The 24,451-nt window shown below is 37.5% G+C and overlaps 1 protein-coding gene across 2 annotated transcripts; it reads left to right on the plus strand.

Moving 5' to 3' along the window:
* The first annotated feature begins 83 nt into the window (after positions 1–83).
* BROX (BRO1 domain and CAAX motif containing) lies at positions 84–20,947 on the plus strand. 2 transcript variants are annotated; one of them, XM_068985647.1, is made up of 14 exons: positions 84–153; positions 2,086–2,221; positions 2,542–2,658; positions 5,869–5,975; positions 6,285–6,381; positions 9,666–9,761; positions 10,766–10,838; positions 11,826–11,931; positions 12,613–12,702; positions 14,242–14,327; positions 15,086–15,167; positions 15,469–15,619; positions 16,979–17,138; positions 18,365–20,947. In XM_068985647.1, the coding sequence occupies exons 3-14, from the start codon at positions 2,558–2,560 to the stop codon at positions 18,449–18,451; spliced, it is 1,236 nt and encodes a 411-aa protein (XP_068841748.1). In that variant the 5' UTR covers positions 84–153; positions 2,086–2,221; positions 2,542–2,557; the 3' UTR covers positions 18,452–20,947. The 2 variants fall into 2 exon arrangements, with proteins under 2 accessions (XP_068841748.1, XP_068841749.1); XM_068985648.1 differs by lacking the exon at positions 84–153 and adding an exon at positions 631–731.
* The last annotated feature ends 3,504 nt before the right edge of the window (positions 20,948–24,451 follow it).

The raw sequence follows: 24,451 nt of genomic DNA on the forward strand, positions 1-24,451 counted from the left end.
GCCATGGGCACGTGACCGCGGCTCGCGCAGGCTTGGTTCCGTCGCTCTAGTTCGGTAGTCCCGGCTTGCCGACTGCCTTCCTTTCTCGTTTAAGGAGTCGGACATTGCCTTTCTTCCCTCAGGAGGACTGCTGTACAGACTCCGAGGAATCTGGTAAGTATGTTAGGAGGCTGGGCCTGTCGTCTCCCCACAGTGCCAAGCAACAGGTCAAGCCTTTTTACACAGGTTCCATAGACTCCCGGATAAGTGGTCTACAAAAGTCTCCTCCTAGTGCCTTCAAACAAATGAGAGAAAGAAAATCCACGTTAGCCCCACGAATCAATGGTAGTAACAAGCTAGGTTCGCTGAATCCCCTTGCCCGCGTCTCCACTAGCAGTCGGAGTGTCTCGTAAACTATACGTAGGGGTTTGTTTAGGCACCTCTGTCCGCCTCTCCCAGTTGGGTAGTATCGGCTTTCCACAAAAATGTCTGTTCAGGAGGGGCTCGCTAGGATGTGCGCCTGCGCAAGGTCACGGCATTCAACTGGACTGGGCACCGGAGGAAGAGGCTGGGTGGTAAACAGGAAGTGGACCTTCGGTATTCTGGTGGCGGTAGGTGACTCGGGGACCCAGGGTCTCCAGAGTGGGGGACCATTGTCGGTAATCAAACTTTTCTTGTGGCAGCCGGTTTCGGCGGCAGGCTCGATCAGACTGTTGTGCTGCGTGGCTTTAAAGACACCCTTGCATCTGCAGGTGGGTGTGTCGTCTTTCTACCCCATCCTTCGAATTCTTGAAAACCGGACTGCGAGTCTCTCCCGGGATAGATCGGGCAAGGGCAGAAGACACAGTATTTACCCTCTTCGTTCCTAGAGTAAAAGTGTACGGAACTTAAAACATTTTCAGCCACTAAGTGGGAGGGCGCGCTAAAACAGTATTTGTGAAAAATTTAAACTCACAATCAAGTGTATTGTGTGCCATAATTTCTGGGAGGCTTGGTTTATATGTACAGAGATGCTGTATTAGTTTACATACGTTATAAAGGAGGTTTAAATGGATGATGTTTAGAAGGTTATATATTTTTGAAGCCCTTGTTAATTGGGTTGAGTCATAAGTGAACTTACTCAATTTTTCACTGGGTATACAACGCACTTTCTCTTCCTTAAATATCTGCTGCTCTCCAAAGGCGGTTTTGCCATGAATAACTAAATATAGTAAGGGAGATGCCTAAAGTAGGTATTTTTTACATTAAGCAGCCCACGCTTTTTTCCCAATAAGACAAGTTAATTGACAACATTGTATAATGCTTTCAAATTAATTAAATCTCACCGAATTTCTACTTCTAGGACCTAACTGCCATATTTAAGTCTTCAGCTTTGCCTTCCTGTATTATCTTCACTATTCACACAAGGACTTTTAAGCAAGTGGGACACACTTTTTTTTTTTTTTTACCGGAAAGGTGTGAAACTTAATTTTTTTCAAGTTGGAATTTCATTTAGGTAGTTTTTTAAATGTCTTGGTTTTTAAGAATCGATATATTTTTAAAATTTATTGACGTATAGTTGATTCACAATGTTGTGTTAATTTCTTCTGTACAGCAGTTTATCACAGGATATTGAACATAGTTCCCTGTGCTATACAATAAAATCTTGTTGTTTATCCATCCTGTATACTAGTTTAGGCTTCCCTGGTGTCTCAGTGGTAAAGAATCCTGCCAGTGCAGGAATCGCAGAAGACATGGTTTCGATCCATGGATCCAGAAGATCTTCTTGGAGGAAATGGCACCCCACTCCAGTGTTCTTGCCTGCAAAATCCCATGGACAGAGGAACCTGGTGGGCTACAGTCCATAGGGCCACAGAGTTGGACACAGCTGAGCAACTGAGCACGCACACATGCATACATTGATTCTTATTTGCTATTCTGTCAAAAATATATTTATTATAGAACACATGCTATATCCAGTTAGTTGGCCTCAGCAGTATCACATGGGAAATACAGTTAATTTAAGGCCTATTTCTTTCAAGTAACGTTGGCAGTCTAAGTAGGGGTCACCATTTGAACCTGTTTTGGAATTACATTTTCCTGGTCCTATGCCTGTTATATTTTCAGCTGTCCAACCAAAGTCCAGTGCTCTGCTACTCAAAAGTGTAGACTGGGAACCAGCAGCAGCAACTTCTGAGGTCTACTCCAGACTGTTGAATCAGAACCTGCATTTTTAACAAGAACTCCCACCCCTTGGCACAAGGTGATTTCTGTACACAGTAAAGTTTAATCATTACAGCTCCAGCATGTTTAACATTGCAGTTACTGTGAGCATATTTCCAAATACTTTTTTTTTATAGGCCTTACCTAAGTAAACATAGGCTGCTATAAATAGACAATTGAAACAAGATTGACTGTGGCAGTGAAGTATTTTATATACATATGTCTGTTTTATATATTTTTATATGAAAGTATATATCCTATGGTAATTTAAAATTTTTACTTTAAAATATTTTAGTACTATTTACTTTGCTTATTAAATGTTTTAGTTTTAGTTTTTATACATTTCTTTTTTGTCAGTAGGAAACATCTGGAGAAAATGACACATTGGTTTCATAGGAACCCATTAAAAGCCACAGCTCCTGTCTCTTTTAACTACTATGGTGTAGTCACTGGCCCTGCTGCTTCAAAAATTTGCAGGTAAGTGTTAGCCAATCTCCACAAATACTGATTGAGCCACTCTTAGGTACAGGGTCCTTTTATAGGGCCGTGACTAGTGCAGAAGTATGTAACACACTGTCCCTAACCTTAGACTCCTTGTTGTTTAGTCTTGAAGTCCTGTCTGACAGCTTACAAATGACGTGTGGAGAGTCAAGTCATAGATTATTTAAGCTGGGTCCTAAGTTTTAGACCAGTGAGTGAGTCCTGAAGAGGCTAAAGCAATTACAGTTAAAGAGTTAAGACGTATGTTACAACAGTACAAGAGACTCCACAAAGTCATATTTGGATATTGTTGGATATGGACCGGATAGTAAATTAATTGAGTTCTGAGCAGGGAGAGATTTCCCTTTGACCTGAAATAGCCTTCAGGTTGTTCAGTAGGAGAGAGGACCTGAATTGAGATTTAAATGAATTGTATGTCTTAGATCGGGGTTGCCAGACTGTTTCCTTTAGATTGGCCCACAGCTTGTTTTTATAAATAAAATTTTATTAATTAGAACACAGCTGCCACCCCCCTCCCCATTTACAGATTGTCTTTGGGTGCCTTCCCTCTTTACAGTAAGGTTGAGTATTCCCAAGTGAGACTTTATGGCCCACAAGATCTAGAGTATTTATCTTCAGGCCATTTACGGAAAGAGTTTACTGATCCCTGACTTAGATAGTAAGAAGGGAGAGGAGAAAGTCATTTCTATTAGGAAAACCTTTGTTCTAGGGAATGTGAATAGAGCAGTTTCGCTGAGAGATAGATACAAGAGATACAGAGAGATACAAGAGATATAACAAAAGAGATAGGTATAAGATTTTGAAGGCGATGTCAACTAGCCAGATTGACTGATTTGCTCTGAAAAGCTGAAAAGAATTCAGTCTATGAGATTCAGAACCTAGATGATCAAGACATTGGTGGTACCATTAAAGGAAAATTAAAAGAATTACTGCTTTTGGTGGAAAGAAGTAATCAGAGCAGAAGGTAGGAAAACTGAGGTATTAATCTAGATCAGGAGTTAGCAAACTTTTTCCATAAAGGGCTAAATACTGTATACATTTGTATATATTTTAGGCTTTGCAAGCTATACACAGTCACAATTGAATTATTCTTTTTTATTTTACAAAAATAAGCTGTGGGGCATATAAAAACAAGTTATAAGTTGTAGTTTGCCAAGCCCTAATCTTAGACTCCTAGACTGTTGTTGTTGTTCAGTTGCTAAGTTGTGTCCTACTCTTTGTAACCCTATGGACTCTAGCAGGCCAGGCTCCTTTGTCCTCCACTATCTCGTGGAGTTTGCTCAGATTCATGTCCATTGAGTGGGTAATGCTATCTAACCATCTCATCCTCTACTGCCTTCTTCTCTTTTCGCCCTCAATCTTTCCCAGCATCAGGGTGTTTTCCAGTGAGTCAGCTCTTCGCATCAGGTGGCCCAAGTGTTGGAGGTTCAGCTTCAGCATCAGTCCTTCCAATGAATATTCAGGGTTGATTTCCTTTAGGATTAACTGGTTTGATCTCCTTGAGCTCAAGGGACTCTCATGAGTCTTCTCCAGCAGCACAGCGCAAAAGCATCAGTTCTCTGGTTCTCAGCCTTCTTTATGGTCCAACTCTCACATCTGTACATGACTACGGAAAAAACCATAGCTTTGTCTATATGGACCTGCTAGACATTGGTCCCAGCTTAACTGTTTCATCTGTGGCATTGGGCAGGTCTCTTAACTCCTTTGGGTCTAATTACTCATCTATAAAGTTAATAACCTAAATTAGATACTTCTAAGGTACACTTTTCTCAAATTTTGTCATTTTAAGATGAATTTAACTTTACGCAAGTTGGTTTTCAGGTAATGACTGAATGCCTACCTGGAAATAGCTGGTGAAATATTTGAGCCTAGAGTAGGCCTTAAGGATTCAAATTGTTTTCGTAGTCCGGAATGACTCCCTCCCAGCCTTTAATTAAATAAGTCAACAATGGCAGATTCATAAGGTAGCCCATTCCATTTTTGGTCAGCTCCATATAGTTGTTGGTACATACTTTCTTGAATCAGCCTCCTTAGAGTTGGTACCAATACATAAACACTCCCATCTGGACCATACAGGATTAAGTTTGTCCTCCCTTCTAAGTATTACTGCTGTGTTACAGTTCTTCTGAATCTTAAAAGTATTTGAAATGTTAGTATTATTTCACTCAACAAAGAATTTTGAGTATGTGCTTTATTCCAGGCACTTACTAAGTCCTGGATATACAGTCCCTCCTCTTGCTGCTTACAGTTTAGTCTTTCTTTAGTTATTCACACACAGTTGTCTTCAGTCCTTCTCTGTGTAAATGATTTCTGGATCCCTCACTAAGCAAGCTGCCTTCTGAAATTAGATGGAGAACTAAAACAGGACCAAGTTAGGGCCGTCGATGTAGATCTAGGATTAGACGTAAAGTCGTCCTCGTAGATGAGACCTCAGAAGAATGAAGAGCAGGGAGCCAAAGACTGAACATTGTTGGAGGTGGGAATACAAAGGGGACATGAAAGAAAATAGAGGAGTAACTTGTAGAGATAAGAGGAGAACTGGAAATTTTAGTGCTATTGGAATCGAGGGAGAAAAGAATTTTGGAAAGAAACAATAAGTGTCTGCCACATTTATTGCTGCAGAGAATCAAAGGAGCCAGGAGATGAGGGAGCATTTTTAAAATAACTAGTGGTTTCATTTTTTTTGCATATTTATGTGTGTTGTATTATAGAATGCAATTTTTAAATATGATTTTGTACTTATGTCAAATGTCAAACTTTGAAATTTTAAGAGGATATTAAAATTATACACAAAAGTTAAATTTTAAATTTTCAAAAAACTATTATTGTGAGCTGGTCAGATTAATGTACTCATTCTTAATTCCTTCCTCCCATCTTAAATGCTTGTGTTAGTTTGATTACTTTAAATTAAAACTTGGAGTGCATTTTTTTATTACATAATTGTATTCATGATTTACCCCTTTAATTGGACTGAACTTATTTTAGTATAATTTCTAAAACAATCATTACTAGAAATTTCACTTATCTCCATTGTTAGTCCTAATTAAATTCATTCCTGTATCTGTAGAAAGGTCTTAGAGGAGGGTTGTGTACCTGTGTTTAAGCTTTTACAGTTGAAACTTTTTAGCCATGTTTACATAGATTCATTGTAATACAGCTTACTTTACTATCTCTGTCTCGCATAAGTGACCTGAGATCATCTAGAGCACGACTGCTTGAATTGTTCACTGATTTGAGCTGTAATCCAGAAATGATGAAAAATGCAGCAGATTCGTATTTTTCACTTTTACAAGGTTAGTTTATTCAAATGAACTTAAATTTTTAAAAAATCAGCTATGGAGAAGTCCAAATTTAAGTAGTCTTCTAGGCTATATCCTTTGGTATGCTTGAGTTTCAGAAATGTGAAAATGTAAAGATGGTACGTGGTCTTTCTAACATTTTGAAGATTAAATGTGTGTAAGTTTCATATTATGTTACCTTAGGAGAAGGGGAGAGGGGTTGGGGGTTTCTTTCAGGTACCTGAAAAAGTCATCTGCATAATGTTCTAAAGAGAACACTCATTGTTTCTTGTAAAATTTAAAATGTTGTCTTCCTTTTTATAGGTTTCATTAATTCATTGGATGAATCTACCCAAGAAAGCAAGTTACGATACATTCAAAATTTCAAGTGGACTGACACGTTACAGGGACAGGTTCCAAGGTGAGCAGCACCAACGGTACTAAATTGAAACCATTTTTGTAACTATTTAGATAGTGGTTTAACTCATAGCTTCAGTATTAAAGAAACAAAATATAAACCTGGTCAGCATTTTCCTTTCTCAGGAAATTAATGAAAAAATGTTGACCTAAACTTCTAATACAGTCTTATTAAGTAAAAGCAAAATTTGTTTCTCCTGGACCACATCTGTTTTTTGAGATAATCAGTTTTAAATGTTAACTAGAATTGTGAAGCCTTGCTTTTTTTGTTTTTAACACCAGAAATATTTTGTATTGGGGCATAGCCAGTTAACAGCGTTAATGGTAGTAACAATGGTAATGATAGTTTCAGGTGAACAGCAGAGTGACTCAGCCATGTATACATTCTCCCTCAAACCCCCTCTCCAGAGTTCCATGTGCTGTATAGTAGGTCTTTGTTGGTTATCCATTTTAACAGCCTTCACTTTTAATAATACACAAAGAATGGTTTGAGAATTTGAAATCTGCATTCCCAAAATTGGCCTTTGCTTCCATTCAAGCAGAGCTGAGTTTTGCTTTCTCCTTCCTTTTCTTTTCTGATGGAGAGTTCAGAGGTCTTCGGTCACTCTCCCCCTTTTTTTCTCCCTCATTGCACCCCAGCTCCATACTTTTTAGACTCACAGTACTATGTTTATTTTTCTGTAATTTCAGTGTTTCTGCTCTTTTTAAAAACTTCCCCTCAAAACTTTATCAGTCACCTGAGACTAGTTAGATTGTAACAGGAAGCTGATTATAATCATGCTGAATTTTTAACTACCTTTTTTTAAAAAACACCATTGGGTTCTGGGTTTTTTTTCCAAAAAACTTTTGTTTTGTATTGGGGTATAGCCAGTTAACAATGTTGTGATAGTTTCAGGTGAACAGTGAAAGGACTCAGCCATACATATACATGTATCCAGTCTTTCCCCAAACTCACCATTGGGTTCTTTAAATTGTCATATATCTGTGTCTCAGTGTGCCTTAGAGTTACCATTTTTTTTAATCAGAAGGGAAGAAAATGGGGATTGCTGAACAGCCAGGGCAGGCATCACAGTGGAGGGGATGTGGAATTTGGATTCATACACATGGAGATGCAACCGCAGAGCTTCTGTTATGTGAATATTTGCTTCCTCAGCTATATGTTGGGGTTATAGGTATAGGGCTTCTGTGAGCAGCAAAATAGGAAATGTTACGTTAAGGGACTAATGTAATGTCAGACATTGAATAGACATTCAGTAAATGTTAGTTTCCTTTGTTCCTTTGGAATATTGTATGTGGAATTCATAAACTGGGTAGGAAGTTAGGGACCATGAATCCCTTCCAAATTTTAACATTTTGGGATACCAAGGTTTTCTGAGTAAGTTCTCATTTTCTATTTTTATTTATGTACCCCTTTGTACTTCATCTACACTTGAAGGAATATTTATCTTAAAAACTTTTCTTTAAAAGAATCAAAGCTCTATCATTAAATTACAAAACTTCGGCAGATTCTAAAGTATTTCCCATTGGATAAATTTGACACTTTTTCCTACTGTGCTAAATTTTTATTCCTTTTAACAACATTTCTCAGCATAGTTTTATGAGACAGTGAAGAATTAATTATATGATAAAGGTCTTAAGTTATAATGTTGATGATTCAGTACATCTGAGATTTTTAAGTTATTTTATCCTTGATTGCTGCTTATTCAATGGAAAGTGTGCTGTGAGTGTATCTGATCTGCAAAATATCGAGTAGATGGAGTGTTCGGGAGCAAGGTAGATTGAAAGAAACAAGGGGTGGGCAAGAGAGAGCTCTTCATGAGGCTTTTATATAAATTAACAAAACTATTCTATTACTAAAGGTAAAGTTACACATTTGATATGCCTCCTAGGTCACCATTGCTGGAATTACTAGATGTAGTTACAAGACATAATTCATTGGAAAGCTCTCAGTGCTGAAAAATATAAGCTCTTAAACTTTGCATTAAATTTGTTTGGGCATGAGAAACGTTTAAGGCGTTTGTTCATAACTGTCATATTTTGATGTTATAACATATTAAACAGGATCACTTTTAAGTCATTTTTGAATTATGTGTTTTGTAATGAATCTTTTTTTTTAATCTTAAAAAGTTTCCATGTCTCTGTTCATTTTAAGATGGAGACAACAATTAAATAAAACGTACAAAGCAGAGTCACAGTTCTAGTTTCTTCCGTTTGGATAATTTTTCTGTATCTTTAGTATTATGTGTGTATATAAGGGTATTACTTGTGGTTATATAAGGGTATTCTGGTTTTTTACTTAATCATTTGAGAGAAATACAGTAATGTATGAAGAATTTTCAGGATCTTAACAGTAGTGAATAAAAATATTATCTTCTTTGTTTTATAAGCTTTTAACCATCTTTGTGTTGTGTTTAGTGATAGAATCTGAAGGAAATAAGATGTAAAATATGCTTATCTTTAAGACCTTTTTTTGGGTAATATACTGATTGACTTAGCATTCACAATCTTCTGCAGGTTCACATCTTGGCTTTTAGTTCTCTTGTTCCTCGACTTCTCTTTATAAATTGGCAACTTCAATCAAGCTAGTTAGGTCACTGGTATCAGAAAAATCTTTATCCTTTCTTGTGCTTTAACAGTGTCATTCCTTCATCTGGGATGTCTTTCTGCTTCCCTTCTAGCCATCTTTCAAGGCACAGTTCAAATTCTGTTTATACCAGTAAGCCTTCAGTCATTCTAGCCTATAATCTTTCCTCTGAAATCTGTTTTCTTAAAATATGGTAGTTGCTCCAGAAGCAACAGGATACTTGTTAAAAACGCAGATTCTGCACACTTCCGAGACTTTTTTTTGTAAGATAGGTTCCAGAAATCTGTGTTTTTAAAGCTGTTCAGTGTACAGTAACCTGTGGGAACCACTGTTCTCATGTTTACTGTTCAGAAGTACATACTGGACCTTCACGTTGTCATTTCTTGAATTTTTATTTTTAATAGAGGATAATTGCTTTACAGTGTTGTCTTGCATTCTGCTGTACAACACTGCGAATCCCCCATAAATATACATATACCCCTTCCCTCTTGAGCTTCTCTCTCACCACCCCCACCCCCATAGTCATTTATTGCTAATTATATGTGTGCTTGTGTCTTATCTCCCCACCAGTATTACATACAAGGACTCTCTTCGTTTTTTCAGTGGGTATTTAGTGCTATGCTTTTGGGTAAGATTTATAGCAGGCTTCATATAGAGATGTCTTAATCGTGGACAGTACTTAATGATCATGTTTATAATTCTAGTGCCCAGCAGGATGCTGTTTTTGAATTAATTTCCATGGGATTTAATGTTGCTTTATGGTATACCAAATATGCTTCAAGACTGGCTGGAAAAGAGAAGTAAGTTAAAAGGAGAGGGTTATATGCATATGTACTATTTTTCAAATATTTCAAGCCTCATGGTTAAAAAAGTCTACTGATTAAAGTACCACTTCTGATAAATGTAAGGTTACCTCATAATGTTGGTATTTTTAAGTACCAGAATCACAGAGCCTACTGTTAAAAGCACAAACAGTCTTAATAATCTTGTCATGGGGATGGTCTTTCTAACTAAAACCTCAAACTGTGAAAAGAGAAAGGTTGACTATTTGACTACATAAAAGTACCATAAACAAAGTTTAAAACAAATGACAGATTGGGCCTAAGAAATTGTGGTACATCTGACAGATTGTTTTTATAATCTATGCTGTTACAAATCCACAGAGAAAAGACCAACAAATCAATTGAAAATAAGCAAAGGACATAAACAGGCAATTCACCAAAAAAGACAAAGGTTTATAAGTATGTGAAAGATGTTTTGAAGGATTAAGGGATTGTGAAATAAAATGAGATACAATTTTTACAATAGTACAGGTGAATGTTAGCAATAGGAAACTGGCAACTACCAACTGTGATACAGCTGAACGTGGGAGTAATAATACGCAGCCATTTAAAAATGGGGTTGAATTGTATGTGCTGATGTAAAATAGTGTCTGAAGTAATTTTGGTGATTAAAACTAGAGTGAATACTGTGTATGTATGTGTTTTTCAAGTATGTGCATGCTTTACATGTATATTGATTTATGCTTGTTTATGTATGAAAGTTATTGGGAAGGAAAAGCAAGAAGCCTTTGTCCAGACCCCTAGACAGGAACTCTTTTTCACTTGTCATCTCTTCTTTTTGGATATTTTTCATGTGCGTTTGTTAGTTTTCTAAGTGTTAAGTCAGATTTTTTTAAAAGGAAGAAAACATAGTAAAAAACACAAGTGATTGACTTTTGCAGTTTTATGAGAATATATTAGTTGTGGGTTTTAATACCAGAACCAGGATTCATCCTGTAGCTAACGTCACCTCTCTCCTTCAGCATAACAGAGGATGAAGCAAAAGAAGTCCATCGAAGCTTAAAAATTGCAGCTGGGATTTTTAAACATTTAAAGGTAACAATAATAGAATATATTCTTAATACTTTAATTGTTGAAATAATTTTTATTTCCTTCTTGGGGTGAAGGAATTATTTAATCATGTAAAAAGAACTAGTATGTGTTGTTTTCCTTACGTTAAGTACCTTGTTGACGAGTACACCCAAGTAACAGAATATTACCTCCTCTTCAGAAAATCATCCATGACTTTTACAATTAGATGACGCAGGTGGTACTTCACTGCTTGTTTTTCTGTCTCTTCTGAAAAGATAGGAGAAAGCAAAACACAAAAATTAATAGTTCTCAGCATTTCTCCTTGCTGTCTGCCGCACCTGCCAGGAGTATTCATGATTCTGCAAAATGGAATTTTCTGAGTATATTCTCTGTATTAAAGTGAAAATGCTAGCAGGGCAGTCAGTGTACACTAATTATATTAAATTTCTTGGAGATGTGATGGGAATAAGGGAAAAGACTAAAATGTTTTCCAACCAGAATTACCCCCACTTCATTCTAATTAAACTAATATTTACTGAAGCCTCCTGGAAGCCAGTGTTGCACTTTCTCATGATGAGATAGTTTTATGGTGATGGAAAGAGCTGTGATCCTGAGTCTGCTACAGAATTGAGCTTCTTTGTATCTACTAGTGGTAATGTGAATAAACAGTTCTGATTCTCATGTAAAAGGGAACTAGGTTACCATGTCAGTGAAACATTTTCTAAATTGAGAATATGACTTGCATATCTAAGCAATTTATTATGACCCAGATTTTGCTCTTGAATTTATCTTTACAAAAGTTTATAAAAAAAACTTTAAAATTTCAGTGTACAGGAACTTTTATTCTCTGTAAGCTTCATATTGCTCCTTTATACACAATTTTTATTTGTACCCTAAATTTCTGATAAATCCCCAGATCAGGTGTCTCATAACTTCCATTTTCTTTATCTCTAACAACTGAGTTAAAATTTGGCTTCTTTGTTGTTTTTTGTTTTTGTTTTTCTCTCTCAGGAAAGTCATATCCCAAAGCTCATTACACCTGCAGAAAAGGGGCGGGATTTAGAGGCACGACTCATAGAAGCTTACATTATCCAGTGTCAGGCTGAGGCTCAAGAAGGTATCCTAAATATTGTAAGATTTTTGTTGTGGTTGTTGTTGAAGAATTAGCGTTTCACTCTTCCTTTTTAAAAATCAGTTAGCTGGAATTAAGTTTCAGAATTTGGAAAATTTATACTAAGAATGACTTTTAGCATTTGCCTCCATTTTTCATTAGTAGGAAAGGACTTACAGTTTAATGACTGTTAAGAGGAGTCTGATTTCATGCATTTCTGGCAGCATAAAATTAAGTCTGCAACTCATCTTTGCGTCACCAGCTTTTTTTTCTCTTCCACTGTTTGGCTTACCTTGAAATCTTCACTTTTGAATGGCAGGAAATAAAGAGTTATGTGAAAATAATGAGACTTCATAGGCTTTTGTTGTTCTTTATTTCAAACTCTAGCGCCCTGAAAGTATTTGTTTCCTCTTACATCATGCGATTTTGTAATAGTGGTTTTCTGTGAGTACTAAGTAGCTAGTGATTTACGTAAGGAAATGATACCAGAACCAACAAACTCAGTGTTTGGTTTGTTTACATTTGTATTTTCTGTAGCATAGTTTTCATGTTAAAACTTTTAACGAAAAACTTACATGGATTAAAATCCTGAGAGATAGGAGACTGTCTTTTGCTTTTATAATTGAACTTAAGGTGAATGCAAGTGAACTTAATCCTACAATACACTTCATTGTGTTTTGGTTATAGTAACAATTGCTCGAGCAATTGAGCTGAAACATGCTCCTGGTCTAATTGCTGCTCTGGCATATGAAACAGCCAATTTCTATCAGAAAGCTGGTAAGTTTACAGTTCTGTTTTTTAGTCTTTAGGTTTTCAGAGTAAGCTGTTGGTTTAGTAGGCAACAAGCAAAATCAAAGGACTTTCAGATTGTTTGATCATTTGCAAAGCTGGAATAATATGTACATTATTTTATTATTTTATGACTCTTTTAAAAGAAAAGAATTACAGATGTTCACAGTTGATAGGCTCCATACCGTCTAGTGAAAAGGACAGTGCTGTCCTTAACCAGTTATGTCTAATAATTAAACAGTTGTTTTTCTTTTGAAGTGTTTTTGATCTTTATAACAACTTTATATTACTGTCCTTATTTAGACAAGAAACTGAAATCCAGAGAATTAGCATAACTAATTTGTAATTTAACAGCTTGCAGGTATGAGGCTGGGACTAGTGCTCAGGTCTTCTCAATCTGGTTTTCTTTTCAGTCACTTACTTAAGAAACATGTATATGTTCCTGTTTATGGGATGGTTACCCTTTTAGTTGCTGAGTGTACCAGTTCGCAGCCTAGAGAAGAAGGAAAACATGTAACCACATTATTATAGCATGAAAAAAGTGTTGTCACAGGAGTGAAATAAAAACCTAAAGGATCTGGGTATGCTAGAGAAAGCTTTCTAAAGGAAGTTGGTGGTTTAGCCTGATTTTGAAATAGAAATTCTAGGTTTGCTTGAATGCTTTAGCTTATGGAAAGATTAGAAAATTCTGTAGTACGTACAGAGATAAGAAAGAACTTAGTGCATTCTGGAACCTTTAGACAGATGCTCTTGGCTGAAACAGAATGAGTGGTAGGAGCAAAGGGTAGGAAAGTATGCATGTATGAGATTACAAATTGATTTGTAAGCCTATGTAAGAAGTTTGGCCTTTGTTCAGTAGCTGTTTGGGACTCCTTAAAAAATAAAACTGATAAACACCTTAAAAGAAGTAAAAGTGACTTGATTGGGTTTGAATTTAAGAGCCCTATCATTGCAAGCTGAAAAATGGGCCTGCTAGTGAAGTAGTAGTAAGGCTGACCATAATCACTTCTTCCTAAGTACTATGGACGAAATAACGAAAGCTTAGACAAAGACAGGAGAGGAAGAAATAGATTGGAGAGGTGTTGGGCAGGAGATAGGATCATGCGTATTTTTTACAAGATGCATCGGTGGGGTGGTGAATAAGGGTTAGGAGAGTATCCTTGTTTCTGACTTGGACGTCTAGAGTACTCTTTGTATTGCCGTTTATATAAAATATTTAAAAGAGATACTCTAATAGTATTCGTATTTCTCTTGAAGTTCTCAGTCATTTCTATTTTTATCATTATCTCCAACTTAAATTACATGAATCATCAAATCAAAGAGGTGCCCAATAACCTATCTTATTGTGTAGTGAAAGGATAGTTACGGGAAAATGAATCACTGTAAATAAAGCAAAGTTTTTAAAATGTAAATGCTTGAGTTTCAGGTGTGAATGGCATTCTGCTTTTAGCATCTGAACACATGAACTAAAAGTCTTCTAGTGAATCAGGGTGAAATTATATTTTGCTTTTTAAAATGTAACCTTAGATCATGCTTTATCCAGTTTGGAGCCTGCATACTCTGCTAAATGGAGAAAATATCTTCACTTGAAAATGTGTTTCTACACAGCTTATGTAAGTATTTTTCACCCAAAACAATGTGAGTTACTGTCTCTTGAGCCCCTTGAGTGCCAATTCTGTCATTTGTCCAGGCTCTTCGTTAGCATTTTGTAAATAATGGACAGCTCTCAGTAAATGTTCCCTGACAGTCAGTGCAACCATTGTGGAGTAAAGTGGGTGGAAGGAGATGATGTAGAGCTGGGTTATAGCAGTGGAATTGCTGTTTGATTCAAACCCACTTAAGCTGCAATCTTCTGCAGACTTCATAAGACTTCTCTATAATTTTGTCCTGTTCATTGGGAAAGGTATCTACTAATTGTAATCTTAAGACTTAACCATGCAATATATCAACCTGGATTGGTGAAGAATCATTAATAAAATTTCTTATAGCTTATAATCTGCTTTTAGACACACTGCATAACACCATGTGCAATCCCAGATTTGATGTAGATATTTGAAGAGTAAATAGCCTACTCTAGGCTGGCAACTTTTTCTTTAAAACCTGGTTAGTCCTTAATCTCAAAGTCCTCCTTCCTTCTCCCCTCTGCATTAGCTTAGTAATTTCCCTCCTTTATTCACTCTGCCCTGTTTTTTTTTTATATACCAACAGAGATGGGGGTTAGCTTATTCAAGGAAAGAAGGGATTGCATTGATTCTTCCAACAGTGGACAAAAGCATTTCTTTATCTGATGCATATAGAAAACAGTGACAGTGGAAAGCATCATTTGAGAAGAGAATGAATAAAAATTTGTGTTATTTTTTTTTTAAATCAGGCTTATTGTTATCATGGTCAGACTTTGTTGGCTAGTGATAAATGTGGTGAAGCAATCAGGTCGCTCCAAGAAGCAGAAAAATGTAAGTATCCCACCAGAATATTAACTCCCCTTTTAAAAACTAATGTTTTATCAGAAAGAGGAATAGGCAGTTAAAAGAGATTTTGGCTGAGATCATGAAAGGGAATGAGATTAAGTGAAGTATTGAAGAAAATAAAGAAGTGCTTCAAAAACCTCAAACTTCTTGAACATATCTACCTACCGCTTAACACTATTGTTGGTGCTGCTCTTACACTAGGTAAAGAGCATCTCTGATGAATAGCGTTTTTAGTATAAATAATAATTGATTATAATCAAATAACTTTATATCCTGTCACATTCAGTTTATGCAAAGGCAGAAGCATTATGCAAAGAATATGGAGAAACCAAAGGACCTGGACCAACAGTCAAACCTTCGGGACACTTGTTCTTTAGGAAACTTGGAAATCTTGTGAAGAACACTCTAGAAAAATGTCAGCGAGAAAATGGATTTATGTGAGTACAACTCAATATATGATTTTAGTAATATTGATAATGGTATAGTGTATACAGCCAGCCCTCTGTAGTCTGTGGGTTCCACATCTGTGAGTCCACCAACCACTGATGGGAAATATTCAGGGGAAAACAATTCTAGAGAGTCCTCAAAAACAAAACTGCAATTTGCTGCAGGCCAGCCACTGTTTACATAGTATTTACCTGAGTTCAATCCTTGGGTTGGGAAGATCCCCTGGAGAAAAGAAAGGGTACCCACTCCAGGATTCTGGCCTAGAGAATTCCATATAGTCCTTGGGGTCACAAAGAGTCGGACATGACTGAGTGACTTTCACTTTACATTCTAATAGATATTATAAGAATGTAATACCTAGTAAGTATCTCAGCCTAGAGATGATTTGAAGTTTACAGGAGGAAGTGTAGGTTATATGCAAATACTACTTCAGTGCATATAAGGAACCTGAGCATCTGTGGATTTCAGTGATGAGGATCCTGGAACCAATCCACCAAAGATACCAAGGGACGACTATATTTATAATGTTTAAATAGTAATATTGTTTTAATAATACCACAGTTTGTTATCTCCATTCCTATATGTTTCATATCAAGTTGCATTTAAGTTGAGCATTAATTTTCCATTTAAATTGTTGATAGAATTCACTTATGTTGGAACTAACTTCATTCTGCTTCTGAGAATGACCCATAAAAGCAGATTTTAAAATACACATGAATTATTAACTTCAGCCCACTTCTGCTGTCCTTTTTCTTACCTTTGTTTCTCTGCCATCCTTTCTCCATCTGTTAAGCACATATTAATACATATCTTCTGTTGACACATTCATCTCCTTCTAGTTTTGGTCATGTGTAAAGAAGGGAAATCAGTTTTCCATCAGTCCTGTCTAGTTCTGTCAAGCAGTTTTCCATTATTAAATCAGTGCTGTTCAAGCTGTAGAAGAGCACCTGTGTAAGCTGGTAGAATTAATTTTGTCCCTGCTTTTGTCTCTTGCGTTCTTCCCTTTATATTCTAGTTCTGGTCGTGCTGTGCTCTTTCACTTCTTGAACATGCCCAGTGTTCATCACCTCAGAAAGCATCCCTGACCCCCCCAAAATGGGTTAATTGCCCCTCTTTTGTGTTTTCATAGCGCGCTACATCCCTCATAGCTTCAGTTACATTGCTCTGTAGTTGACAGGGTTTCTTGACTTTGTCACCGACTCATCTGTAAGCTATGTGAGGCAAGAAATTCTTTTCTATGTTAATCTATGTTAAATTGTCATTTTCTTGCATAGGCTTTTGGACACAGGTAGACACTCAAATAGTTAAAAAATGAATGAATGAATTGCTGTTTATTTTTTTTTTTGCAGTTACTTTCAAAAAGTTCCAACAGAAGCCCCACAACTGGAACTCAAAGCAAATTATGGTCTCGTAGAACCTGTACCTTTCGAATTTCCTCCTCCAAGTGCACACTGGACACCGGAAACATTGGCTGCTTTTGATCTCACCAAAAGACCCAAGGATGACAGTGTATGAGATGGATTGTTTCCATTCATTCACAAAATTTTCAGAGAATTCAGACTTCACAGTTTGATGTTGTTCTCCAAATAGATAACGTTTGTCTAAATGTTACGTTAGCTAATTACAGTGCTTTGTGTAAAATCTACTGTAGAACTCTGAGATAAACCTCTAGGCCTCAGTTGTCTTCTGATTTCTTACATAGTTGACGGATATGTTTTCAACACATTATCTTGCCATTTTACAGTTTGTCAGAGCCTCTTTTAGGAGGAGTGTGGGAAGACAGGTCTTAAAAGGATGTCTCATCCAATGTTTATAGTGCTATCGCAGTGTTGGTTTTGATTTAGCACAGTGCATGCTATTTGACGATTTGACCTAATTTCATCATTCTGTGAAATCATCCAGGGGCAAAATAAAACTGCTTTTATTCATTTATATCTTTAAGTGTATCTTAGTGTGCTAAATAAAACGGTAGATTAAGTGGAAGTTTTGAGGTTTGGCTACCAAAAGACAAGAGGTCTGTGAAGAAAAGGGATAGGAATTACTTTGCAGACATAGCCCCTTCCTTGAAATTTTTTTTTAAAAATATTTTAAAAATTGTATGACTGTTTTTGACTGCACTGGGTCTTTGTTGGGGTCCACAGACTTCTCTGGTTGTGGTACACAGGGTCAGTAATTGCAGTATGTGGGCTTGGTTGCCCTGAGGCCTGTGGAATCTTAGTTCTTAGTTCTTTGACCAGGGATTGAACCTATGTCCCCCTGCGTTGGAAGGCAGATTCTTAACCACTGAATCACCAGGGAAGTTCCTGGTTTTGTTTTTTATATATAGTTTTCTACCCATACTAAAACCATTATTCCTAAAAACAGCAATTTTTGCATCCTGTTCAGCCTTTTAAAATAGTCCTGAGAGGTAGCCTGTTAGTGTCACAAGTTATCTTTGAACTTAAGGGTTCCACGTTCACAGATCGGTCACTCAGTTTCCCCCTCCTCAGGAAGACTAAGGATACCGTTAGCTTGATTTTTGCCTGCCCATCCAGGTTTGCATCTTCAGTGAAAATGTTGCTTTCTGTTTTGTCTTTAGTTGAATTGGTTGGTATGTAGCTTCTGGCACAGCTTTGGTAGTCTCAGTGATACATTTTAATATATCCCCTTTATATTAGTGTGAAATAGAATAGACCTAGTGTTTGTTTGCCAGATCTTAGTTTATGTACTTATACTGTATTTTTCTTTCTTCCTAGGCTAAACCCAAACCAGAAGAAGTGGTGAAACCTGTGAAAGAACCAGATATCAAACCTCAAAAAGACACTGGGTGCTACATCTCCTAAAATACATTGATCCAGTGTGCACTTTGAATTTCTCTACCAGTGGATAGGATAAACCGTGGAACTTCATGTATCTTGCAATGACTTCTCTAAAGCCTATAGATTAATTTAGTACATTCAGAGGGAGTCTTCCTTTAGTTTATTCTTGATTTCTAACACAGTAGAGATGTTTTCTACTTTGTTTCCAAACTCCTTTTGAATCAGGACAACCTGTGGACAATTTTTGTTGCACCTCTAAAGGGCATATTTGGGGACTGGATTTTTTCTCTGAACATCTGGGTAGTAGTCAGTTTCAGGTTAAACACTATAGGCCAGAATCATGTGGTTTCAGGTGTTTTTCTATCTTCACAAAGAAAAATTTATTTCCCTTCCTCTTACTTGATACCAGAAGAATGACAAGAATCAGTTTTTAACAGATAGTTTTTTCCCCTCTCCATTATGTCAGCTGGTAGCACAGACTTGTTATATTCCGTGTCAGTTATCTTTTCTGGTGGGGAAAAATATTACTTTCAGTTAAGGATCAAAAAATCTTCATGCCAAATCACTTACACGTGTTGGAGTCTGTAACTTACTCATTACGTTTATAGGTATATTAAGACCATCCAAAAACTTAACTCGTCTGCTGGTAGCCCTGCACTTCATTTCAGCCTCAATAAACAAACCTACAATATTTTTTAAAGTAGTTTTTGTAATGGATTTTTTTTTACCTAGGGGACAGAACTTTGTAACAGCTCTCAGTGTTTCTATGTGAGGAGACAGTGAAATGTTTTTGTAGAAGTCATATATTGCATGATGAAAAGAAGGAACTTGAAAACTAAACAAAATAGGTTGTCCTGAATTATACTTGGTAAATCTCTACTTCTTTGTTGCAGAAGTTAGAGTAATGCCTTTGTTAACCTGATTTCAGTGTAAGTGGTTTTTATATAGTTTTCTAATAACACTTAACCTTATCAGAATTGTAATGCTTTAGGTCAAAGGCCATAGCAAAAACTTAGCCAACAGATATGGTATATCTTAAAAACAGCTTGTAATATTTGAAATAGTTTAGTATATACACAATTCTGGGAAATAGTGGATATTTAATACTTTAACAAGAATCACCCCTGTAGATTTATCTTCCTTTGAGTATCCTAGGGTGTTAGCTAATTTTTCTATTATAAATGACAGGTTGGTTCAAATAATAGAAATAGTAGTATATGTTAAGAGCTTACTCCATGCTAGGCACTGTGCTGAGCACTTACATAGATAAACCTTTGAATCTACACAGCAATTCTGTGAGAAACAAGTAAAATCTGCACGAAGTATTGAGATAGGAATAAACATACATTAGGAAGAAGGCAGTGGCACCCCACTCCAGTACTCTTGCCTGGAAAATCCCATGGATGGAGGAGCCTGGTAGGCTACAGTCCATGAGGTCGCTAAGAGTCGGACATGACTGAGCGACTTCACTTTCACTTTTCACTTTCATGCATTGGAGAAGGAAATGGCAACCCACTCCAGTATTCTTGCCTGGAGAATCCCAGGGACGGGGGAGCCTGGTGGGCTGCCGTTTATGGGGTCGCACAGAGTCAGACACGACTGAAGCGACTTAGCAGCAGCAGGAAGAGTAAATATGTTATGCCTATCTGAATCAGTATTGTGTTCAGATAAATGATTATTTAAATCATAGTTTATATTCTTGGGGAAAAAAGCTATATAGAATCAGGGTGTTTTTTTTAACATATGCAAATGCTAATTACTCCTGGCTGTATTACACTTAATATTTGAAGCTGCAGTTTCCAGAATAAGTGAAGTAATAACTGGGCAGACATTTAGTTTTATTTTGTTGTTTATAGAAAAAGACACTTTAATTTCACTGTATTTTCTGTGCTTTTCTGCCATTTACTGATAAAACTTTAAACAGTACTTGATTCCGGCTTATTACTCTTGGCCTAAGATCTATTTATTTTAGGAACTAGTGCTTATTTAGCCTAATTACTAAATTTTCACATTGACATTTCTATGGGTCCTACTATTATATGTGGAATGAAAACATGTAATAAATGCACAGGGCTTCTGTAAAAGGCAGTAAATACTGGTATTAACATTTAATCAATTGGCAATTTCAACATAAGCAGATAGTAAATATTCCGTTGACTCAGCAAACGTGACACTTTGTGACTAAACTATCCCATTTTATATATTTATGTATATATATATATACTGTCCTTTGAAAGTGGTGTTGGAAATTTGGGGAAGTTAACAGATGTAACGAAGTTGCATGAACATCTTAGAGAGAGGTATCTATTTGTGTTAACTGTTGCATACTTAGTTTAAACCAGATCATGACAGCTAACATCCTGCTAAAGGTGTTAATACACTGAATTATCTTTTTATTTATGAAAATAAAAGTGATTTTACTTACAATTTCATTGGAATTTTTTGTTTTTCAATAAATATTTTTCATGTTTATTAAGCTGGTAACAAGGTTCATACAATGTAAAATCATAATTCTTTACAGTTATATTTTTAAATGACAGATGCATTTGTATCTGTTGCTTTATGCTACATGAATTCATTAAAATATTCAATGCTCCTTGACCTCTTCAGTTTCTTCTTTGGCTTACTGGTACTTACCTTTTAATTTCGAAGTAAGGTTTCAAATCAGCCTGCATACAGTCTTTTTCTTTTTTAATATTTATTTATTTGGTTGCAAAAGACCCTGATGCTGGGAGGGATTGGGAGCAGGAGGAGAAGGGGACGACAGAGGATGAGATGGCTGGTTGGCATCACCAACTCGATGGACATGAGTTGGGTAGACTCTGGGAGTTGGTGATGGACAGGTAGGCCTGGCGTGCTGCAATTCACGGGGTCTCAGAGTCGGACACGACTGAGCGACTGAACTGAACTGAACTGGGTCTTAGTTGAGGCATTCAGGATCCTTGATCTTCATTGTGGCATGAGATATATTTAGTTGCAGCATGTAAACTCTTAGTTGGGGCCTGTGAAGTCTAGTTCCCTGACCGAGGATCGAACCCAGGCCCCCTGCATTTGGAGTGTGGAGTCTTAGCCACCAGACCACCAGGGAAGTCTCCAGCCTACATGTGTCTTATTCACAGTATTAGCCAGCATGCTGCCGTCTTGTGTACTGTGGTGAACTAAGCTAGGGACTTTATCACTATACAATATTCTGCAGAGAACTTTGGGAGCTTTGAGGTGGCATTTAAAGTACTATATAAATGTACTCAAAATCATTCAGAAGTATTGCCTTCTAGAGTAATCATGGTATAGAAAATAAGGCATTATTAATCTCAGTATGTATGTAAAAATAAACGTGTCATTTGGTTTACTTGAATTTTGTATCTAAAGACTGAGTTACTTGATTAGAATTTACATTTTTGTTTTAAGAAAAACTTTTTGTAGTAAACTATAGAGATTAAAATAGTTAATCTGGAGGGAGAGCCTACTGTGAACCATAGAAGAAAAGCCAACATTGGGCTGTGCTTATCCAAGAGGCCAGAGCTATCACGCAATTCAACATATCTGATGCCTGTGATGCGCTTGAGGTGAGTCTCAGAGAAAATGTTGGATCACCCATTGGCTTGGTACTGTCTACAGCATCTCTGGTCCTTTGCCTCAAGCTATTCCTCAGCTTTCTGGGGCTGGCTGGGCAGGGCCTCAGGTGGCTGGAGCTCCCAGGCTGCTCGCCTCCAGAATTTTGGACAAATTTCCTAGATCATCTGCTAGGATGTAAGAAAAGTTGACAAATATCCCAACAGGACAGGTAAAATACCCCAATAGCACAGGTATATTAGTAACGTCACTTACCCATGGTGTTTGGGTGCATGTACAGCGTCTAGTACTGAAAATAAAGATTAATGGAAAAGTCCTGCCAGGTGATCTGTCAGCATTTCTCAAAGAGGAGCAGTGGTTTGTTTCTACTGTTCGTTTATTCATATTTCCTCAGAATTCCTCAGTCTGCCTGCCTGGGGTGAGTCACTGATTGGAGAGGGCCCATGTCCTCGGGTGAAATGGCATAGAGAAGCTGGGAGTGAATACTGCCCTCGGCCCTCTGAAGTGGGCCTTCAACTGTCCTGTCCTTTCAAGGCTTGCTCTCCCAACCCCCTCGGAAAAAGAAGGGAGCTGGGGTCACCGCAGGCCCCTATAAACAGGGCTGATAAACTCTCGGTAGTTACCCAATGCCAATTCTCTTCTGCATTAACCAGATTCATTTGAAAAAAAAATTTTTTTTTGATTAATGAAAACTGAAAGAACTCTAGGAAATTTAAGGTGTTATACCTTCCCAAAGTTAAATGCCAAGATGTAGAAGTATTGTGCTATTTTGTTGCTACAGCTGAGCATGCTGTGTTTCTGTGAAGGAGTTAATTGAAATGTAATGAGTGTGTAAGTGTAATGAAAAATAAGGTAGCCATTTCAACATTAGGAACTAATTATAGAGCTGCTCTTATTTTTCCAATCTCATGTAGAACCTTCCCCCACCCATTAAAGTGAACTGACTGTATGATTCACGTATTAAACAAATACTGAGCTCTGCCTGTGTCAGGTACTGTAGGGGCAGGAGATAAAGCGGGGAGCACACAGGTAAAACCCCTTCCACCCTGGCTGGAAGGTCGGGCAGAGAAGGAAGGGGAGAGGGAGACAGAAACGAGGTTAGTGAAATACAGATGGTGTTAAATGTTGATAAGTAATGAGACAAAACAGAATGAGGTAAGCTGTGGGGTGGGGGTGGTGAAGGAAGTGGGCGGGTGCTGTGGAATTCAGATAGGAGCTCTTGTCAGCCGACCTTTGAGTCAAAGATCTGAAGGAAGTGAGGGAACAAAGTCTCAGAGAAGAGAGAACAGCTCGCGCAAGGTCCCCGCGGGCGACAGAGGCTGGGTGGTCAGGGAATGGCAGTAAGAGGGCAACAGCCAGAATGAAGCAGGCCAACGGAGGGAAAGTAGAGCAAAATGGGGCCAGAAAAGTACTGGGGCCAAATCCACATCTCTGTAGGCTGCTGTAAGGACTTTGGCTTTTACTCTTGGTGAGCCAGGAACCCACTGGAGAGTTAGAGAAGTGACACAGTATGATTTTGTATTTAACACTGTTTTTGAGTATAGAGAGTAGGAAGCCAATTAGGAGGCACTGCAGTAATCCAGGTGAGAGAGGATGGCTTAAACTGGGGTTGACGGTGTTAGTCCAGAGAATTTCCTGATGGATTTAAGGTGAGGTGTGATTATAGGAGAAGAATCAGAATGCCTCCAATGTTTTAGGTCTGAGGATCTGGAAGAATAGACTTGCCATTTATTGAAATGGGAAGAATGCCAGAGGAGAAGACGGGAGTGTGTGAGTGGGGGCTGAGAGGAGGGAGCTGGTTTCAGGAAGGAAAAGGGTGCCCTGGAAGTATGAGCAGATTTAGACATGAGGACCAAGGTGTCTGTTAGACCTCCAAGAAGAGATGGCAAGTAGACAGTGGGATCTATACATCTGAGATTTAGGGAGATATAAACATTGGATATAAATGTGTGTGTAGATAGTATTTAAAGCCTTAGGGCCAAATGAGGAATAGATAAAAATCAGATTGAGTCTAGTGGCTGAGCCCTGGGGTACTTCAATATTGAAAGATCAGGAATCCCAAGTAAGTAAAGTGAGTAAAGTCGCTCAGTCGTGTCCGACTCTTTGCAACCCCATGGACTGTAGCCTACCAGGCTCCTCCCTCCATGGGATTCTCCAGGCAAGAGTACTGGAGTGGGTTGCCATTTCCTTCTCCAGGGGATCTTCTCAACCCAGGGATCGAACCCGGGTCTCCTGCATTCCAGGCAGACACTTTAACCTCTGAGGGTTAATTACAAGATACTCTTGGGAGCAATCCTTGATAAACTAGATTTTCTTAAAGAAAGAACTAGAGGTTATCATAAGAATTAAAGTATGTTGTAGGAAATATTTGACCCTCCAAAATATCACTTCTCAGGTGGTGCAGTGGTAAAGAATATTACTTCTCAGGTGGTGCAGTGTACGCCTGCCAAT

The sequence above is a fragment of the Capricornis sumatraensis genome, chromosome 14 (genome assembly GCF_032405125.1).
Source record: "Capricornis sumatraensis isolate serow.1 chromosome 14, serow.2, whole genome shotgun sequence".
NCBI classification, from domain to species: Eukaryota; Metazoa; Chordata; class Mammalia; order Artiodactyla; family Bovidae; genus Capricornis; species Capricornis sumatraensis.